This window comes from Budorcas taxicolor, chromosome 2 (genome assembly GCF_023091745.1).
Source record: "Budorcas taxicolor isolate Tak-1 chromosome 2, Takin1.1, whole genome shotgun sequence".
Lineage (NCBI taxonomy): Eukaryota > Metazoa > Chordata > Mammalia > Artiodactyla > Bovidae > Budorcas > Budorcas taxicolor.
In genome coordinates, this window is record NC_068911.1 from 45870742 (window position 1) to 45889306 (window position 18565).

General features: G+C 47.3%; 1 protein-coding gene across 1 annotated transcript in view; it reads left to right on the forward strand.

Moving 5' to 3' along the window:
• The first annotated feature begins 443 nt into the window (after positions 1 to 443).
• The window catches only part of ARHGEF4 (Rho guanine nucleotide exchange factor 4), a 348062-nt gene continuing 329940 nt past the window's right edge, over positions 444 to 18565 (forward strand). Inside the window, exons 1-3 of the mRNA XM_052652785.1 lie at positions 444 to 736; positions 1594 to 1721; positions 3600 to 3733. Coding sequence (XP_052508745.1) covers positions 444 to 736; positions 1594 to 1721; positions 3600 to 3733 — 555 coding nt within the window. The remainder of the gene's footprint in view (positions 737 to 1593; positions 1722 to 3599; positions 3734 to 18565) is intronic.

Below are 18565 nucleotides of genomic sequence, written 5' to 3' on the forward strand. Positions count from 1 at the left end.
TCACTTGGTGTCTGAATTCCTCAACTGGGAAAAGCCAGAAGGAGATGTGAGAGACCTTGTAAGACAGGAGGTTTCCACCATCATGTTAGACTTGGGATGGGGGGCACCCTATCCTAACTGTGAGCAGGGTGTGGCTCAGTCATCCAAATTCCATTTCCCTATAAAATGAGGGTAACAATCTGTCAGATCACGAGTTGGTAAGCTTACATTTGTAAAATGCGTGGCCTGTGTACCTTGAGTCTAGAAGACTCAGGCCCCTCAGAGGACTAGACCCCAAGGTGGGAGCATGTTTGGTATTCGGGGCCCTTCTGAGACTGCCTCAGTCTCTCCTCTCTTTGTGAGTTCTGGAGTTTATAAAATGTCAGGAGAGGATTCATCAGGGAAAACATTGGCTTAGAAAAGACACAGCCTCCACCCTAAGGGTGCTGAGTAAGACACAGAGGATGGCGGGACAGGTGGAGGGCAGCCACCCTTGTGCCCGCAGCCTGCTGCCCAGCTCCCCCTCCCCTCCTGATCATCCCAGGGGCCATGCAGCCCTCCCCCTCCCCACAGGCCCTCCCCTGGCCTCAGTCTCAGGAATGGGGCAGGACCTGAGCCTCTGGATAGGGCTGCATGTGGCTGGTCACTTCTGGCTGAAGCTGACTGGCCAAGTAGAGACCACGGTTGTGGGAAAGGCCATGTGGGAGCAGGGACTCGTCAGTGCAGTGGGGAAGGAGGCTGGACACGGACACGGAGGGTCGGCTGGGAGGAGCACTGAGGGCTCAGTGTCCGGGCAGAAGGGCTGACTTTGCAGTTTGGTGGAGTTTGCGTGAGACAGGAGCTTTCTCCAGGGAAATGTGCTTCCCTTACCCCCACCCTGTCTCAGGACCACCCTCGGAAGCAGCTGCTGGAAAGGCAGGCTTAGATCCAACCTGAAGGGCCCCAGGCTCTGGCCCACTGTTCTGATTTGATCCCAGAAGTGCACTTCATTCATTCTAGCCACAGCATTTGCCAAGTCCTTTTTCACCCCAGGCCCTCTGCTGGGGAGGCTAAGCCATGCGTGAGAGAGAGTCTGGCCGTCCAAGCACCTCCAGTAGGTGGTTCTAAATTCTCCTGAGCACCAGGTCAGTAACTGAAACCTGCGTATGAGGCGATGGATGGCTTTATGTGCTATTGGGACAGAGTCAGACACTGCCCGTGGGGGATGTGCTGCAGTGAGACTGTGGGAGGGCCTGGACGGTCGGGGTGCTTGGGGGATCGGGTGCCGGGAGGGAGGCCCTGAGCCCTGAAGTGGGGGTGCAGTGCCCACGGGGCCTGGCCAGGGGCGCTGCCTGGAGGACAGGGGGCCTTGCCTCAAGAGGCTGACCAGGTCCTGGACACCTCTGGTCCTTCACCCCAGCCAATGCCAGGTCGGAAAGTTTTTGCCAAGGCACAGGGGTGAGAAGGGAAAGGCAGGCCTGCCCAGGGAGCAAGTACTGCCTGCCTGTGTGCGCTGCAGGCCAGGCGCCAGCCCGCCACGAGGCGGGGAGGAGAGGGCTGCTGCAAGGCCTCGCCTGCTGCCCGCACCTCTGCCCCCTTGTCTGTAGCCCTCGAGTTTGCTTCTTTCTGAAACAGGTCCAGTGCGGACCCTGTGGAGGGGCCCCTGAAGAGGGTGCCAGGATCTGGGGAAGCTCTGGCTTGTCACAGGGGCGTTGGGGAAGACACCATGTATTCACCCAGGAACAGGAATGGGCAGGGAGAGGGTATGTGCAAGCTTTCTGTGCCCTGTTTGGAGAGTCTTCCCCTTTGCTATTCACAGAGGCACCTCTGACCAGGGCCCCATGTCCAAGCAATAAAGTGGGGGTACAGCAGCCACACTGCTCATGGGGTCACTCCAAAGGACTGGCCGGGCCAGCTTCTTGCCAAGGACCCTGAGGGAGGCTCACCTCAACCTCTCTCTTGAGATGTACTGCAGCAAACCACCTTTCCTGGAACTTAAGACACACTTCTCAGAAAGCAGCTTGATTCTTCTAAAATCAAGATGCATTTATAATTGATGTGCACATTTAAGAATGATTTCCTCTTCCTCTCAAAAGCTGTCACTAACTTTGCAGCATCTGTGGACGGAGGAAACAGAACAGTTGTAACTCCCCCTCGTGATCGGGACACACAATGCATGCATCTCCTGAGCTCCCAGTCCCAGCCCAACTGGGGAGGCAGATGACTTCCTGAAAAAACCTCCACTCCCAGGGCATCCTCAGAGTGACTTGCCAGGATGGAGGGACTTTTCCCAGGGAGGAAGGAGGGGTCCCCCAACATTCCAGGAGATGCTCCCACCAGCCCCAGGGCCTGCACCACATCTTCCTAGCAGTGAGTGTGATCACCATGATTTCGTGCCTGATGGACAGAGCAGCGGCCAACTTTTGGCTGGGCGTCCGCTGCGTCCCTCTTTGTGCAGGCAGTCACCTCTCAAGATACCTCAAGGGAGCAGGCATTTCTGGTGACCCATGTGTGTCTGCTAGAGAGCTGCTGATACAGCCAGTCATCACATTCAAGGACTGTTTCTCTGGCTCTATTCTCCTCCAATAAGGCTGGTTCCGAGACCCACTCCCAGCTTGTCTGTGGCCCCCAACCAGCACTAAATGGCTCCTGATTGGATTCCCAACTCCAGGTCCTTCAAATTGGCCAAGTTCTTCTCTCCCTCTGGTGCAGCTGCACGTACGTCTGCCTAACACAGTAGAACATAGAGTACAGCACATGGTCGGTGGGCAGGGGAGCAGACGGTAGGGGTGGCACAGCCTCTAGGAGGGGTGCAGCAGGCAGGCAAGTGTCCCTCCTAACAGAGGCATCATCTGTAGATGAATGAACTCGAGCTCTCAAGGGTGATAAGCAGAGAAGTGAAGGTAGAACAAAACCCTACATTGACGCCCCCATTTTTCTGCCACGCTGGGCAGCCTCCAGCAATCTAGGCTTTCCAGTGAGACCCTTTGTGATGATGTTCTTGGTGACCAGGCCTCTGCCATACATGTGCTTCTGTGTCTGATGGAGAACCCCCCTCCTTGCACAGGCATGGTGTGCCCCAGGCCCACCATGAGTCTTGGAGCAACCTAGGACCCCCAGGTTCAGGCTTGCCTGGGGCTGCCACACCCGCATCCCACTGTGAGAGGTTCTCTCAGTCCCTCTGAGTAGGTCTGTCTCTGAAACTGAAACGACAACCTGCTGAAGCCCCTATGCAGGGCTGCAGAGAGGGCAGGAGGAAGTGAGGTTCTCCAGCTTTGTGCAGTTTGTAGCCACTATGGACATGCAGGTGTGTTTGCACACGGAGAAGGTTGAGTACTGACTGAGGCTGGGATGGAACCGTCTCCCTGCTTTTCTTCTGTCAGGTGGCCTTGGGTGAGGCGGGGGGTGGGGGGGAGGTGGGGGGTGGGGGGGTGCGGGGGGAGGCATGACAAGAGAAAAGCAGATCAAAAAGGACATGAGTTAGGACTCATCTATAGATGGTGACAGGCATCACTAGGCCGTCCCTGGTGGGCAGGCTGAGCTGGTCTCTGTCTCTTCACTTCAGTGTTGGAGGAGAGCCTGTGAAGACCCCTGGGCCAGCCCTGGTTGGCATGAGTAAACTGTGTGGTGTTGTTTCTCAGGCAGTTATGTCTTCTCAGGGAAAGGAAGGCTACGCTCTTCCCCAGAAGAGACACAGCTAGGAACCATGGGCGGGAATGTACTTCAGCCGGGACCTAGGAGCAGCTTTGTCTTGAGGAGACTTGCTCTACGGCGGGTGAGGAAGGCCAGTCCCACACCCCTGCTTAGGAAGGAACTGCTGCCAGGGCTTGGGTGGGTGGCCTCACTGCCTCTGGTCAAAAGAATGGGGCAGGGCAGGCGGGGGCCTGCAGGGAAGCCACAGGGCAGCAGGTCAGAGACTGGCTCAGGGTGCTCACATGAAGAGACACAGTCACATCACCACCATGGACACACATGAACACACAGCCACTGTAGCCTCTCGACTACCGCTATTACCGGATCCTCTGTGACCCGGAGAACCCACCCTCCCTCTCAGGGCCTGTGGACGTGGCTCACAAAATAATGGGGACCTTCAGACTTGTTCTGCCCATCTCTGGGGACCCAGTAAGGCTCACGTGAGACACCACTAGGTACCAGAGATGGGGAGTCAGAAAGACCTTTCCAAACTCAAACACCACCACTTAGTAGCCTGGACAAGTAGCTATTCTGAGCTTCAGTAAGGAAATCTGCGGAAAAAACAGGAACACCAGCCACATTTTAGGATGAAATACTGTACATAAGGTACATGGATAGCATCTCATGCGTATCTGCCATCACATGTTACTTTTATAATGCTGTGGCTTAGTCGCTGAGTTGTCTCCGACTCTTTCTGTGACCCCATGGACTATAGCCCTGCCAGGCTTCTCTGTCCATGGGATTTCCCAGGCAAGAATACTTGAGTGGGTTGCCATTTCCTTCTCTGGGGGATCTTCCTGACCCAGGGGTTGAATATGTGTCTCCTGTATTGGTAGGTGGGTTCTTTACCACTGAGCCACCTGGGAAGCCCTGTTTTTATAACAGGAAAGACAAACATAACAGGAGAGACAATTTTCATTCAGAGTGTACCGTGCAGCTGCCCTCTGGCAGGCTCAGTGCTGGGGGCTAGTGTCCTAGAGGGGCTGACATGCTCCTCCTGGGGGAGCCTGAGTCTGGTAGGAGAGACAGGTAGGCCCATGACAGCAACAAGGGCAACAACAGCTTCACCTCCACAGCTAGGGATTTGACAGGGAGTGGTGGTGCTGGAGAGCCCTGGAGAGGAAGCACTCAGCCCTGCCTGGGAAAGACGGAGACTCCTGAGGAGCCAGGTGGGTAGGAAGCACTAATGTGAGGCCCCATGCACCTGTATGGATTCCTGATACCCAGGGGAAACTGAAGATGTGAAGGGGAGCCTGTGAAGGAGGCGGAACAACATGCCTGAAGGCGAAGAATCAGTGCTGGGGCATCTTAGGAGATGCCCAGGTGTAAGGAGGGGCTGGGAGAAGTGAGGATGCAGAGTGTTTGTATGGGCAGTGGAGAGCCCAGGGGGTGACACCGGTTGTGGATGTGCCGAGACCTGAGGCAAGGGCTGGGGGGCACAGGAGCCCACCCCTTCTCAGGGCAGGATGTCCTTGTCCTGCTCAGAGCCCAGGAGCCGGACAGAAGAGGGCTTAGTGGGAAAAGGGCAGAGCCACCACAGCCAACAGGACAATATTAGAAGATTCATTGCTCTCCTGGGCCCAGAGCAAGCTCCTCTCCCCTAGGGATCCTGGGCCTGCCACCTATACAGGCCAAGAAGTTTCTCAGGTTTCAGAGAAGAAGCTGTCTCCTTCTGGAAGCTTGACACACCCAGATTAGGAAACTTCCATCATGGTTCACCTGGCAAGAGCCCATGTGTCTGGTTCCTTGGATTTCCTGGTTTGGCATTTTCCAGTAGACACCTCTGTAAGGCATCACAATGGACTCCCTGGCTCCCCCACAGCCATCCTAAGGCCCAGGCTGGGGTCTTCTGGAGGGAATCCCACACAGTAGCCCACACTCTGATGCTAACAGGCATATAGCTGATAATGAGCGTGTGATGGCAGAAAATTCAGAATAGACGGCAGAGGGAAGAGGGTTGAGCCACCCCATTACTCATGATGTAATTGTGTGGCTTCAGAGATAGCTGCTGCTGCTGCTGCTAAGTCACTTCAGTCGTGTTCGACTCTGTGTGACCCCACAGACGGCAGCCCACCAGGCTCTCCCATCCCTGGAATTCTCCAGGCAAGAACACTGGAGTGGGTTGCCATTTCCTTCTCCAATGCATGAAAGTGAAAAGTCAAAGTGAAGTCGTTCAGTCATGTCTGACCCTCAGCGACCCCATGGACTGCAGCCTTCCAGGCTCCTATGTCCATGGGATTTTCCAGGCAGGAGTACCGGAGTGGGGTGCCATTGCCTTCTCCATCAGAGATAGCACTTGACCTAATTCCACCTTTTCATCTGTAAAACACTATTTCACAAGCTTGCTGTTTGGACTTAGCTACAAGGTGAGATTTGAAGGAGGCATGTAATGCTGACGTCTTTCCTTTCCAATCTTCATCACATGGCAGACTACAAAGCACAGAGGCCAGCTTTGACTTCAGTCTTTCGCTGGACCCTGTGAGGCAATCACGGTCCAGGGTGGGGCTGCTGAGACATGGGTGGGCTGAACCAGGTGTCTGTGAGCATCAGCTCTAAGGACCAGCCATTTCTCGCTTTTCCTTGAGCTGTCTTGTGTCTCCATAGCACATTCTACCTCTCTACAATGTGAGTGGTGCAGAACTTGGGGAGTGGGCCTGTCACGAGCACCTTCATTTGGGTCCACTGTTGTGTGCAGGCTACATGAGCCCTAGCAACATCCCAGCCACTGTGGGAATACAGTGGGGGTCAGGTGAATTGAGGGCACAGCCATAATAAAATACAATGAAGTCAGCCTTGAAAAATGGAAAGGCTGGTGCCAGAACTTCTGAATCCTAGTCCTAGCTTTGCTGTTACCTTTTTGTGTGATTCTGGGAAAGTCACTAAACCTGTGGGACAAGGAGTCTCAGTCCTCTCACCTGTCAAATACGAACATCCTCTTTCCTGCTCTCCTCATGGGTTTTTGTGATGACTCAACTGATGACGCAGGTGGGAATCACTTCGGAAAAAAAAGAAATATATTCAATACAAGAGAAATTATTTTAGAAATTATGGGGTATCCAAACAAAATGGTAATAAAATTATGTCATAAAATAATACTTGGGGCCGCCCCCTCAGGATTTCTCTGATCATGCCAGCAGGGAGGGCGCCTCCCCTCCCGTCATGCAGGCGGCGGCTTCCTCACCCTGGGCCAGCCCGTATGCCTGCCTGCACCTGCACCTACAGGGCCGCTGCCTGCTTACCTGTAGTTGTGGACTGTTGTGTAAAGAGAAGGACTGACCATGTGCACTGAGGAGAAAGGGCCAGAAGAGTGGGTAAAGCTACAGGAGAGGTGCGGGGGTTTTCTGAGTGCGAAGTGTGAAGACCAGGGTGTCACTGCAGGAACCTTAGTAACACCCAGAGCCTGATGCGAGAGGGTGCCTTTGTTTTTGTTTTTTTAATTGAAGGGCTGCAGCGTGGCTGCTAAGGCAAGTGCATTTATGGGTAGGCTGGAAGTAAGGGGTCTTATCTGATTACCTCTTTTCTCAGGAACAAGGCAAAACCTTTCCCGTAGTGAAGCAGTGTGGGTGTAGGATGCCTCCTGCAGGGAGACACATGGATGAGTGCTCTCTGAAGTTCACTGCAGATAATAGTGGTCCAAGGTTTGGTTCTGGACTCAGCACATGTCTGTAACCACCTGTGTTCCTCCCCATTGACAGTGTGAAAATCTGCTCTTTGGGCTTACCTATCCTTTAACATGCTTTCCTCAGCCAGAGGAGTGTATGGCTCCTATATGTGATTTTGTAATAAAGCTTTAATTTTAGAATAGATCTAGGATTATGAGCTTCCCAGGTGGGTCAGTGATAAAGAATCTGTCTGCCAATCAGGAGACTTGGGTTCAATCCCTGGATAGGGAAGATCTCCTGGAGAAGGAAATGGCAACCCACTCAAGTATTCTTGCCTGGGAAAAGAAGAGCCTGGAGGGCTACAGTCCATGGAGTCGCAAAGAGCCGGATGTGACTAAAAACCAATTAGGATTATAGAAAAATTGCAATAATGCAGAGTTCATGTGTACCCTACACCCAGTCTGCCCTGTTGGTGACATTTTATATGTCTGGTATATTTGCCACAGTGAGTGAACTGATTTTTATATAGAATTACTTATATTTTATTTATTTCCAAACATTCTTGCTATGGCCTTTTCAGTTACCTTTGACCATGGGAGGAATTCTTGTTTACTCATGATTTAGGAACTTGAATCAATAATTTGAATCGTCTTCCTCACTTTTGGGAGTTTCTCTATTTCTTATCTCCTGTGGATGTTGGAAAAAATGCTGTAGAGAAAAATAAATATCAATTGGAATTTTATCGAGTCAATATGACCCTGGTGTCAGTTATACGTGTTTTTTTTTTAAAGTGTTATTACCTAGCAAATGCAGTTTGACAGAAATCTTTTTAAGAAAATGGTTTCATGAGGGATAAATAATGAAAAGGAGGCTTCCCTGGTGGTTCAGGGGTAAAGAATCTGCCCACCAAATGCAGGAGACACAGGTTTGATCCCTGGGTTGGGAAGATCTCCTGAATCCACTCCAATATTCTTGCCTGGAAAATCCCCTGGATGGAGGAACGTGGTGGACTACAAGTCCATGAGGTCACCAAAGTCATGTGGACATGACTTAGTAACTAAATAGCAACAACAAAATAATGAAAAGCATTTTTTTTTTTTTTTTTTTGGTGAAAAGATGCTGTATCATCTGTGCCCCTATCCTCTGTGCCTCTAGATGGCACCAATTTTATACTGGCCTAAAGTTTACAGTCCATTCAGTTTGGAGTAAAAAGTCTCTTCTTTTTTTTTTTAAGACTAGTATGTGATAACATGAAAAAATGTTCACAATATACTGTTAGGCAATTTCATATTTGAAACAAAGATCTGTGCATGTGCTACTGTACATTAAAGTGCTAAAACTACCGGCCAAGCCCTGTTTCAGGTGCTTGGGAATCTAGTGGAACAGGCTGAAACCCCTGCCTGGGATCCTATGCTGGGGGGTGGTGGGCAAGACATGTACAGTCATTCCACAGAGGGAGGTTCCATAAACCCAGGACATTACACCCTGCCTCTTCCTAGGAAATGGTGTGGGGTGCACCCTGGGGAAGCTCTATCCCAGGCAAGTATAGCTGAGAAGACAGGGCTCCAACTCCTCTCACCCCCAGCTCCCAGCATGGTGCTATGGTTTTACCCCAGCAGGGGCAACTGCTGATATTCTCTACCCCTAACCCCATGTTGCAGGAACTCTGTCCTGGTAGCTTCATGAGTTTGGAATCCCCAAGATCACCTTCAGGCTTTATTCACTAGAAGAATTCATGGCACTCAGAAAAGCTATTGTACTCATTTTTATGGTTTATTACAGAGAAAATGTTAGTTGGGGCTTCCCTGGTGGCTCAGACAGTAAAGGATCTGTCTGCAATGCAGGAGACCTGGGTTCAATCCCTGGGTCAGGAAGATCCCCTGGAGAAGGCAATGGCTACCCACTCCAGTATTCTTGCCTGAAGAAAAGGGAAAGGGTGCATAGGGAAGAACCCAGGTATCCTTTCCAGTGGAATCACGCATGCAGTGCTTAATTCTCCCAGCAAAGATGTATGACAACATGTATGCTGCTAAGTCACTTCAGTCGTGTCCGACTCTGTGCGACCCCATAGACGGCAGCCCACCAGGCTTCCCTGTCCCTGGAATTCTCCAGGCAAGAACACTGGAGTGGGTTGCCATTTCCTTCTCCAATGCATGAAAGTGAAAAGTCAAAGTGAAGTCGCTCAGTCGTGTCCGACTCCTAGTGACCCCATGGACTGCAGCCTACCAGGCTTCTCCGTCTATGGGATTTGCCAGGCAATAGTACTGGAGTGGGGTGCCATTGCCTTCTCTGACAACATGTATAAAGGTTGTCAACCAGGGTAATTCATTATGTCCAGGGTTTTTATTGGTGTTCTTGAAGCATGGAGTGGCCGTATGACAAACCTTAGCTACTCAGGCTCTAGTCTCCCAGAGGTTAAATGGATAGCATGGCCACAGGTCAGGCATGCAAAAACACTCTTACCCAGCAGGATACTGGAAGAACTCAGAGGTTATCTCTCAGGAAACTGTCCTTTCTTTGGAGTGTTCTTTATTTGGTTTGAGTAATGCAAGTCTGCTAAGTCAGCTCTTTATTGGTGACTTCAGGAAACAAGCAAATGAAAGAAGGAGGAAAATTTAATAAAGAGACAGCTAAGAAGCGTCCTCCTGGGATCACAGTAAATCCTGTGAGTTGGGAAAGCGGCGGGCATGTGTGACTGCAGCCACACAGAAGGAACCATAGAAGGATGTGGGCAGATGCGGGGACATTCTCCAAGTCACGCACAGATCTGTCAACACAGGGTAGAAGCCTCATCAGCACGAGCGACCTAGCAGAACCTGTGACCAAACACTGAACAGAGACCTATTCTTGCCCAGGTACAACTCCCAGGAAGCCATGCTTTAAAATAAAACTGTACACATCTCTGGAATTCTGGAAGATTGTGTACAGTCACAAGGCTGTGCCCCCTCAAGAGTGATCAGAGAAGAAAAAGTAAGACAAAACTGTAAACTCCCTGAACTGTGATGGTAGCTTCTAAGCCACATGCATCTAATGGTAAATTGTTGTTGACCTAAAGCAAATAGACAGCCAGACATTTCTCCAACAAAGATGAATTTATTTGGGATCAGCAGAGAATTGCAGTTTGGGGTCTGCAAACATGGTGAGCCACGTGCACGTCCCTGCATAGCAAGCAAAGCAGACACTTTTACAGAGGGGGAAAAGAAGTTGGGAGGGTGATGGTAAATAAAGAGCTCATGGCTTTTCATTGGTTGAGTTATTATCAGGATAGAAGAGGAGCCTTCTTCTGGAGCTCTGCAGTCATCACAGGGTGTGAGACCACTCTCTTCTGGTCTCCAGACCCTATTTAATTGAAGTATCTGTTTATTAATTTTTTACAGGTAAAAATCTAGCAAATCATGAAAACTTAAGCACAACCTTTGGCCAATAAGTATAACCCCTATGTAACCTGGTTAAAAGAAAAAAAGAGAGAAAAAAGTCCTGAAGATGGATATCAGAGACTGCACACTGTGCTGGAGTGGATTTTGCAGGTTTGTTCAGTCAAGTTACTAAACAAGAGAAAAAAAAAAAAAATTGACCAAACAACAACATTAATAGTCCAGAGAAGGAGTATTAATATCCGGAGTTGCTACAATATATTATTTGAGAAGTCCAATTTTCAACAAGATCAGTAGCAAAAAACAAAACAAAAAAAGAACAAAACAAAACAAAAAAAACACTTGCAAAGAAAATAGGAAAGTGTGACCCATACACGAGGGAAAAAAGCAAGCATAGCATCACCTTGAACGGGTGTAGATGGTGGCCTCAGCCAGCAAAGACTACAAAGCAGCTGTCGTAAAGATGTTCAAAGCACTAAAGGAAATCACACATAAAGAATTTAAGGAAGGTGTGATAATAGTGTATAATCAAATAGAAAATGTCATTGGAGGTATAGAATATAAATACTAACCAATGGGAATTCTGGAGTTGAAAGTACAATAACCAAAATGAAAAATTTACTAGAGGGGAAATTCCCTGGCAATCCAGTGGTTAGGACTCTGCACTTTCTCTGCCGAGAACCTAGGATTCAATCCCTGGTCAGGGAACTAAGATCCTGTAAGTGGTACAGTGCAAGAAAAAAAAAAATTGGAGAAAGAACAACAGATTAAAACCCAAGCAAAAAAATAACAAAGAGGGATTTCTCTGATGGCACAGTGTATAAGAGTCCTCTTGCCAATGCAGGGGACATGAGTTCAGTCTCTGATCCAGGAAGATTCTAGCACAACTACTGAGTCCGTACACTCTAGAGCCCATGCTCCACAACAAGACAAGCCACTGCAATGAGAAGCCTGTGGTCTGCAACAAAGAGTAATTCCCTCTTGCTGCAACTACAGAAAGCTTGTCCACAGCAAGGAAGGCCTAGCACAATCAAAACTAAATTAATTAACTTAAAAATTAAAAAAAGAAAAAAATTAATTTCTAAAATACCTACCAGAGGGGCTCAACAGATTTGAATGAACTTGAAGACAGACTGAGATAATGCAATCTGAAGAAGGGAGGGAAAAAATGAAGTAAAATGAACCGAGCCTTAGAGAAATGTTGGCCACAAGTAAGTGCACAGCCTGTGCATGGGAGTACCAGAAGAGGTGAAAAAAAAAAACAAAATAAAGTCATTCTCAGATACACAAAAATGGAAAGAATTTGTTGCTAGCCAGTCTACCTTTCCAGGTGGCTCAGTGGTAGTGAGCCTGCCAATGGATGATCTAGGAGATGCAGGAGACTTGGGTTCAAGCTCTGGGTCAGGAAGATCCCCTGGAGGAGGAAATAGTGACCCAATCCAGAATCCTTGCCTGGAAAATCTCATGGACAGAGGAGCCTGGTGGGCTACAATCCATGGGGTCACAAAGAGTCAGACACCATCAAGCGACTGAGCACACACACATACACACACACACACACAATCTTCCTTATAAGAAATGCTATAATAAAATAAGTTCTTCAGACTAAGACCAGATGATGCCAGAGAGTAATTCAAATCTACATGAATAGATGTACATAAATAAAGGGAATGTCAGTAAAGGTAATTTTTTTAGACAAGAGATAGTTACAACTGCATTTTTATTTCACCTGAGGTTTCAAATGTATGAGTATGGAGTTCGTAATATTCCTTTATTACCCTTTTAATGTCCATGGAACTAGTAGTGATGGCCACTTTCATAACTACGTGTTGTATTTTAATTTTCACTCAGTTCAAAATATTGTCTAATTTCAGTGGTAACTTCCCTTGGAGCATAACAGAACGGAAAAAAGAACAGTAAATTAACAGGAGACTTTCACCCACTCCTTCTGAATTTTGCAAGTTCCTATCTTTTTCCTCAAGCTCGTTCTAAAATTCTTATCCTAGAGTTTTCTCTGTTTGTGTCCTGGTGCCTACTTCCAGGCTGGGTATAGGATGCCAGTTTACCTAAAATGAGAAACTTACATAAAATGAGAAACTCAGCTCAGTGGTATTTCAGAGTCTGACTTTCTCACCTATCAAATTGCTACTGTTGAAAGAGTCCTCAAATAGCTATTCCATGCATTCCTTCACAGCTGTGGAGAGGTAGGGTGGAGTGTGCTTACTTACTTGGAAACGGAACCATTTCATCTTACTTAAAAGAAACGGAACCTCCCTGAAGTCTTTTTCTGAACTGGCGAATTTCTTACAAGGCCACAGTAGAAATAAGCCAGAGTAATGTGGAAACATAGCAGAGGGTCACCTCGCACAGATTTGGGGGATTGGCCTTGGTGACAGATAAGGGAGAGCAGGGAAGTTTTCTCAGGGGAAGTAAGATCTTGCTGTCTCTAAGCTAGGTGTAGGGTAGAGAAAGGTATTCCGAATAAAAGGACCAGCAATGGCACAAATGTGTGAAAGAGTGTGGTATCTCCAGGAAACAAAAGCAAAGGATTTTATACAATTGGAGCACTGTGTGCAGCAGTACAGTGAAGGAAATGGCAAGAGAGGCAGAGGTCAGATCAGACAGCAGAACTTTGGATCATGCTAGAGCACTTGGATTCTGTTGAAAATTTCATTGAGAGTGTATTAGTTACCATGGCTGCTGTAATAAATTACCACAAATGTAGTAGCTTAATTTATTCTCTCACAAGTCTGGAGGACAAAAGTCCTAAGTCAGATTTAGTGGGCTAAAGTCAAGCTGTCCTCCAGACTACTTCCTTCTGGGGGGCTCTGAGGGGTGAATCTATTTACATCGCCTTTTTCAGCTTCTAGCGGCTGCTTGAAATCCTTGGCTTATAGCCTGTCCATCTTCAAAGACATCACTTCATTCTCTGCTTCCAGCATCAGCTGATTTTCTTCTGTGACTCTGAGTCTTCCTTTATTTCTCTGGTATGGACCCTGGTGATTACATGGAGCCCACCTGGATAATCCCAGGTAATTTCAATATCTCCTCATTTCAATGTCCTGAACTGATCACATCTTCAGAGTCTCTTTTGCCATAAAAGGTAATATTCCCAGATCCTGGAGATTAGAATGTGGATATCATGGGGGTTCTTATTCAGCCTGCACAGAGGGTACTTCATAGACTTGTTGATTGGAGGGGATGATGTGATAAGCTGTCTAATTTATGGTTTAGAAAGATCTGTTAGGCAGCAGAGTCAGGAGTGTAGGACTGAAGAGTAATTTGAAAGCCTTGGAAATAATTGATGCCAGTCATGAGAAGGTACAGCTGGATCAGTGGCAGTAGGGTGGAGGAGAGAGTTTACCTGGAGGACTCCAGAGGTAGTCTTTGGAGCCTCCTAAGGACTTGGAGCCAACTAAGATATGGATGGATGAGAGAGGAAGTCCAGAAAAACTCAGCATTTTTGCCCTCACAAGCTGGGTGATGGTGGTGTCATTTGTGAACAGGGAGTATGAGAGGGCAGGGAGAGATCCCTAGTTTGTCCAGAACCTGACTTCGAGGCATGGATGAGAGTCACGCAGCACCTAGCCCATGAGTTCTACAGAGCAAAGCAGGTGGCGGCTATCTCACAGGCAGTACTTGAAGCCAAGGAGACAGAGATGGCTCAGGGACTGTGTTTAGAATCAGAAAGGGCACAGAAGCTGCTTTAGGGAACAATGACCTTTACAGTTAGGGGGAAGGAGAGGTGTGGAAAGAAGCCAGAGACACATGAGGAGCACCAGGAAGGTGTGTTCTGCGTCAAACAGCCACAGCAGAGCAAAGATTGACGTTTTTGTTTCAAACAGAGTCCTTCCTCTCCTGGGGAACAGCCACTTCTTATCAAGTCAAACTCTGGAGGAAAAGGGTGAAGGTTGGTCTTGTGTTTTAGCTTGTTAACCTTGAGGTCCAGAGGCTCGGCCAAGAACTGAGTTGATTCCTGGATATTAGCTGGATGCACACATTGAAGGGTCTAAGTGAGGCCCCTTCACTGGAACCAATCATGGCAAACAGGACCCATTTTGCTCTCAGGAGTGCCCTGGCAGCAGCTGCAAGACTCTATTATCTGCCTTTCTGGACATACTCACCACAGAGGCTCAAGGTTTTGGTGAAAGGAAGAAGTCCCCTTGCCTCTGCTGCCATTCCCAGATGAGGACCTTGTAGAGAGATACAGCTGCTGGAGAGACCAAAGGCCTAGAGACTGCTTCATCCTTGTGTGTTGCTACTTTTCTTCTCTTGTGGTTTCTTCCTCAGCCCTAGAGAAGTAGTAGGAGAGAAGAGAATGGGGCAGGTGGCTGTTGGCAGAAGCTGCCAGGAAAAAGCCTGATGAGAGAGTTGAGACTGGACTTGGTCTCTGGAAAGAAGGGAGGACTTTTGGGAGAGCCAAGGAGTCAGGAGAGGGTATTGTTGATGTGAAAAAAAAAAAAAAGTCACAACCTAGAAGTTGAGAGTTGTGTTTTATTTGGTGGAAATTTTCAGGGCCTGAAGCCCAGGAGACAGCATCTCAAGTGACTTTGAGAGACCTATTCCAAAGAGCCAGGGGGAGGAGTCAGGTTATATAGAAGTTTGCAGCAAGGGGCAGGTAGTCTGAACTTCAGATTATTGTTAATTAAGGAAAACCAGATATCTTGAGGAATTAAGCATTTTTTTTTAAATTTTAACTTTTACTTTATTTTACTTTACAATACTGTATTGGTTTTGGCATACACTGACATGCATCTGCCTCGGGTGTACTTTTTAATATATGGGAAGATGCAAGAGTCTGGGCTTACTGTAATGATTCCTTTCACACATATCTCAGCTATCTGGGGCCAGCATTCTGTGAGGTGATTATTCACTTCCTTAGTTCCTTGTTCACTGTAGGGAGTGATGGCAGCTTGTGGTGGCAGCTCAGTGGCTGTCAGATAGCAGACATTGTTTGTCCTGGGCTCAGAAATTCACATTTGAAGGACTGGAATTGTGTCCTGACAGAATGTGGTCCACTGGAGAAGGGAATGGCAAACCACTTCAGTATTCTTGCCTTGAGAACCCCATGAACAGTATGAAAAGGCAAAATGATAGGATACTGAAAGAGGAACTCCCCAGGTCAGTAGATGCCCAACACACTGTTGAAGATCAGTGGAGAAATAATTCCAGAAAGAATGAAGGAATGGAGCCAAAGCAAAAACAATACCCAGATGTGGATGTGACTGGTGATAGAAGCAAGGTCCGATGCTGTAAAGAGCAATATTGCATAGGCACCTGGAATGTCAGGTCCATGAATCAAGGCAGATTGGAAGTGGTCAAACAGGAGATGGCAAGATTGAACGTCGACATCTAGGAATCAGCGAACTAAAATGGACTGGAATGGGTGAATTTAACTCAGATGACCATTTTATCTAGAACTGCAGGCAGGAATCCCTCAGAAGAAATGGAGTAGCCATCGTGGTCAACAAAAGAGTCTGAAATGCAGTGCTTGGATGCAATCTCAAAAACAACAGAAAGATCTCTGTTCATTTCCAAGGCAAACCATTCAATATCACAGTAATCCAAGTCTATGCCCAACCAGTGACGCTGAAGAACCTGAAGTTGAACAGTTCTATGAAGACCTATAAGACCTTTTAGAACTAATACCCAAAAAAGATGTCCTTTTCATTATAGGGGACTGGAATGCAAAAGTAGGAGTCAAGAAACACCTGGAGTAACAGGCAAATTTGGCCTTGGAATGCAGAATGAAGCAGGGCAAAGACTAATAGAGTTTTGCCAAGAAAATGCACTGGTCATAGCAAACACCCTCTTCCAACAACACAAGAGAAGACTCTACACATGGACATCACCAGATGGTCAACACAGAAATCAGATTGATTATATTCTTTGCAGCCAAAGATGGAGAAGCTCTATACAGTCAACAAAAACAAGACCAGGAGCTGACTGTGGCTCAGATCATGAACTCCTTATTACCAAATTCGGACTTAAATTGAAGAAAGTAGGGAAAACCACTAGACCATTCAGGTATGACCTAAATCAAATACCTTATGATTATACAATGGAAGTGAGAAATAGAGTTAAGGGCCTAGATCTGATAGATAGAGTGCCTGATGAACTATGGACTGAGGTTCATGGCATTGTACAGGAGACAGGGATCAAGACCATCCCCATGGAAAAGAAATGCAAAAAAGCAAAATGGCTGTCTGGGGAGGCCTTACAAATAGCTGTGAAAAGAAGAGAAGCAAAAAGCAAAGGAGAAAAGGAAAGATATAAGCATCTGAATGCAGAGTTCCAAAGAATAGCAAGAAGAGATAAGAAAGCCTTCTTCAGCGATCAATACAAAGAAATAGAGGAAAACAACAGAATGGGAAAGACTAGAGATCTCTTCAAGAAAATTAGAGGTACCAAGGGAACATTTCATGCAAAGATGGACTCGATAAAGGACAGAAATGGTCTGGACCTAACAGAAGTAACAGATATTAAGAAGAGGTGGCAAGAATACACAGAAGAACTGTACAAAAAGGATCTTCACGACCCCGATAATCATGATGATGTGATCACTCATCTAGAGCCAGACATCCTGGAATGTGAAGTCAAGTGGGCCTTAGAAAGCATCACTACGAACAAAGCTAGTGAAGGTGATGGAATTCCAGTTAAGCTATTTCAAATCCTGAAAGATGAGGCTGTGAAAGTGCTGCTCTCAACATGCCAGCAAATTTGGAAAACTCAGTAGTGGCCACAGGACTGGAAAAGGTCAGTTTTCATTCCAATTCCAAAGAAAGGCAATGCCAAAGAATGCTCAAACTACCGCACAATTTCACTTATCTCACATGCTATTAAAGTCATGCTCAAAATTCTCGAAGCCAGGCTTCAGCAATACGTGAACCATGAACTTCCTGATGTTCAAGCTGGTTTTAGAAAAGGCAGAGGAACCAGAGATCCAATTGCCAACATCTGATGGATCATGGAAAAAGCAAGAGAGTTCCAGAAAAACATCTATTTCTGCTTTATTGACTATGCCAAAGCCTTTGACTCTGTGGATCACAATACACTGTGGAAAATTCTGAAAGAGATGGGAATACCAGGCCACCTGACCTGCCTCTTGAGAAATCTGTATGCAGGTCAGGAAGCAACAGTTAGAACTGGACATGGAACAACAGACTGGTTCCAAATAGGAAAAGGAGGACGTCAAGGCTGTATATTGTCACCCTGCTTATTTAACTTATATGCAGAGTACATCATGAGAAACGCAGGACTGGAAGAAACACAAGCTGGAATCAAGATTGCCGGGAGAAATATCAATCACCTCAGATATGCAGATGACACCACTCTTATGGCAGAAAGTGAAGAGGAACTATAAAGCCTCCTGATGAAAGAAAGAGGAGAGTGAAAAAGTTGGCTTAAAGCTCAACATTCAGAAAATGAAGATCATGGCATCTGGTCCCATCACTTCATGGGAAATAGATGGGAAACAGTGGAAACAGTGTCAGACTTTATTTTTTTGAGCTCCAAAATCACTGCAGATGGTGATTTCAGCCATGAAATTAAAAGATGCTTACTCCTTAGAATAAAAGTTATGAGCAACCAGATAGCATATTCAAAAGCAGAGACATTACTTTGCTGACTAAGGTCTGTCTAGTCAAGGCTATGGTTTTTCCAGGGGTTGTGTATGAATGTGAGAGTTGGACTGTGAAGAAAGCTGAGTGCTGAAGAATTGATGCTTTTGAAGTGTGGTGTTGGAGAAGACTCTTGAGAGTCCCTTGGACTGCAAGGAGATTCAACCAATCCATTCTGAAGGAGATCAACCCTGGGATTTCTTGGAAGGAATGATGCTAAAGCTGAAGCTCCAGTACTTTCGCCACCTCATGCAAAGAGTTGACTCATTGGAAACGACTCTGATGCTGGGAGGGATTGGGGGCAGGAGGAGAAGGGGAC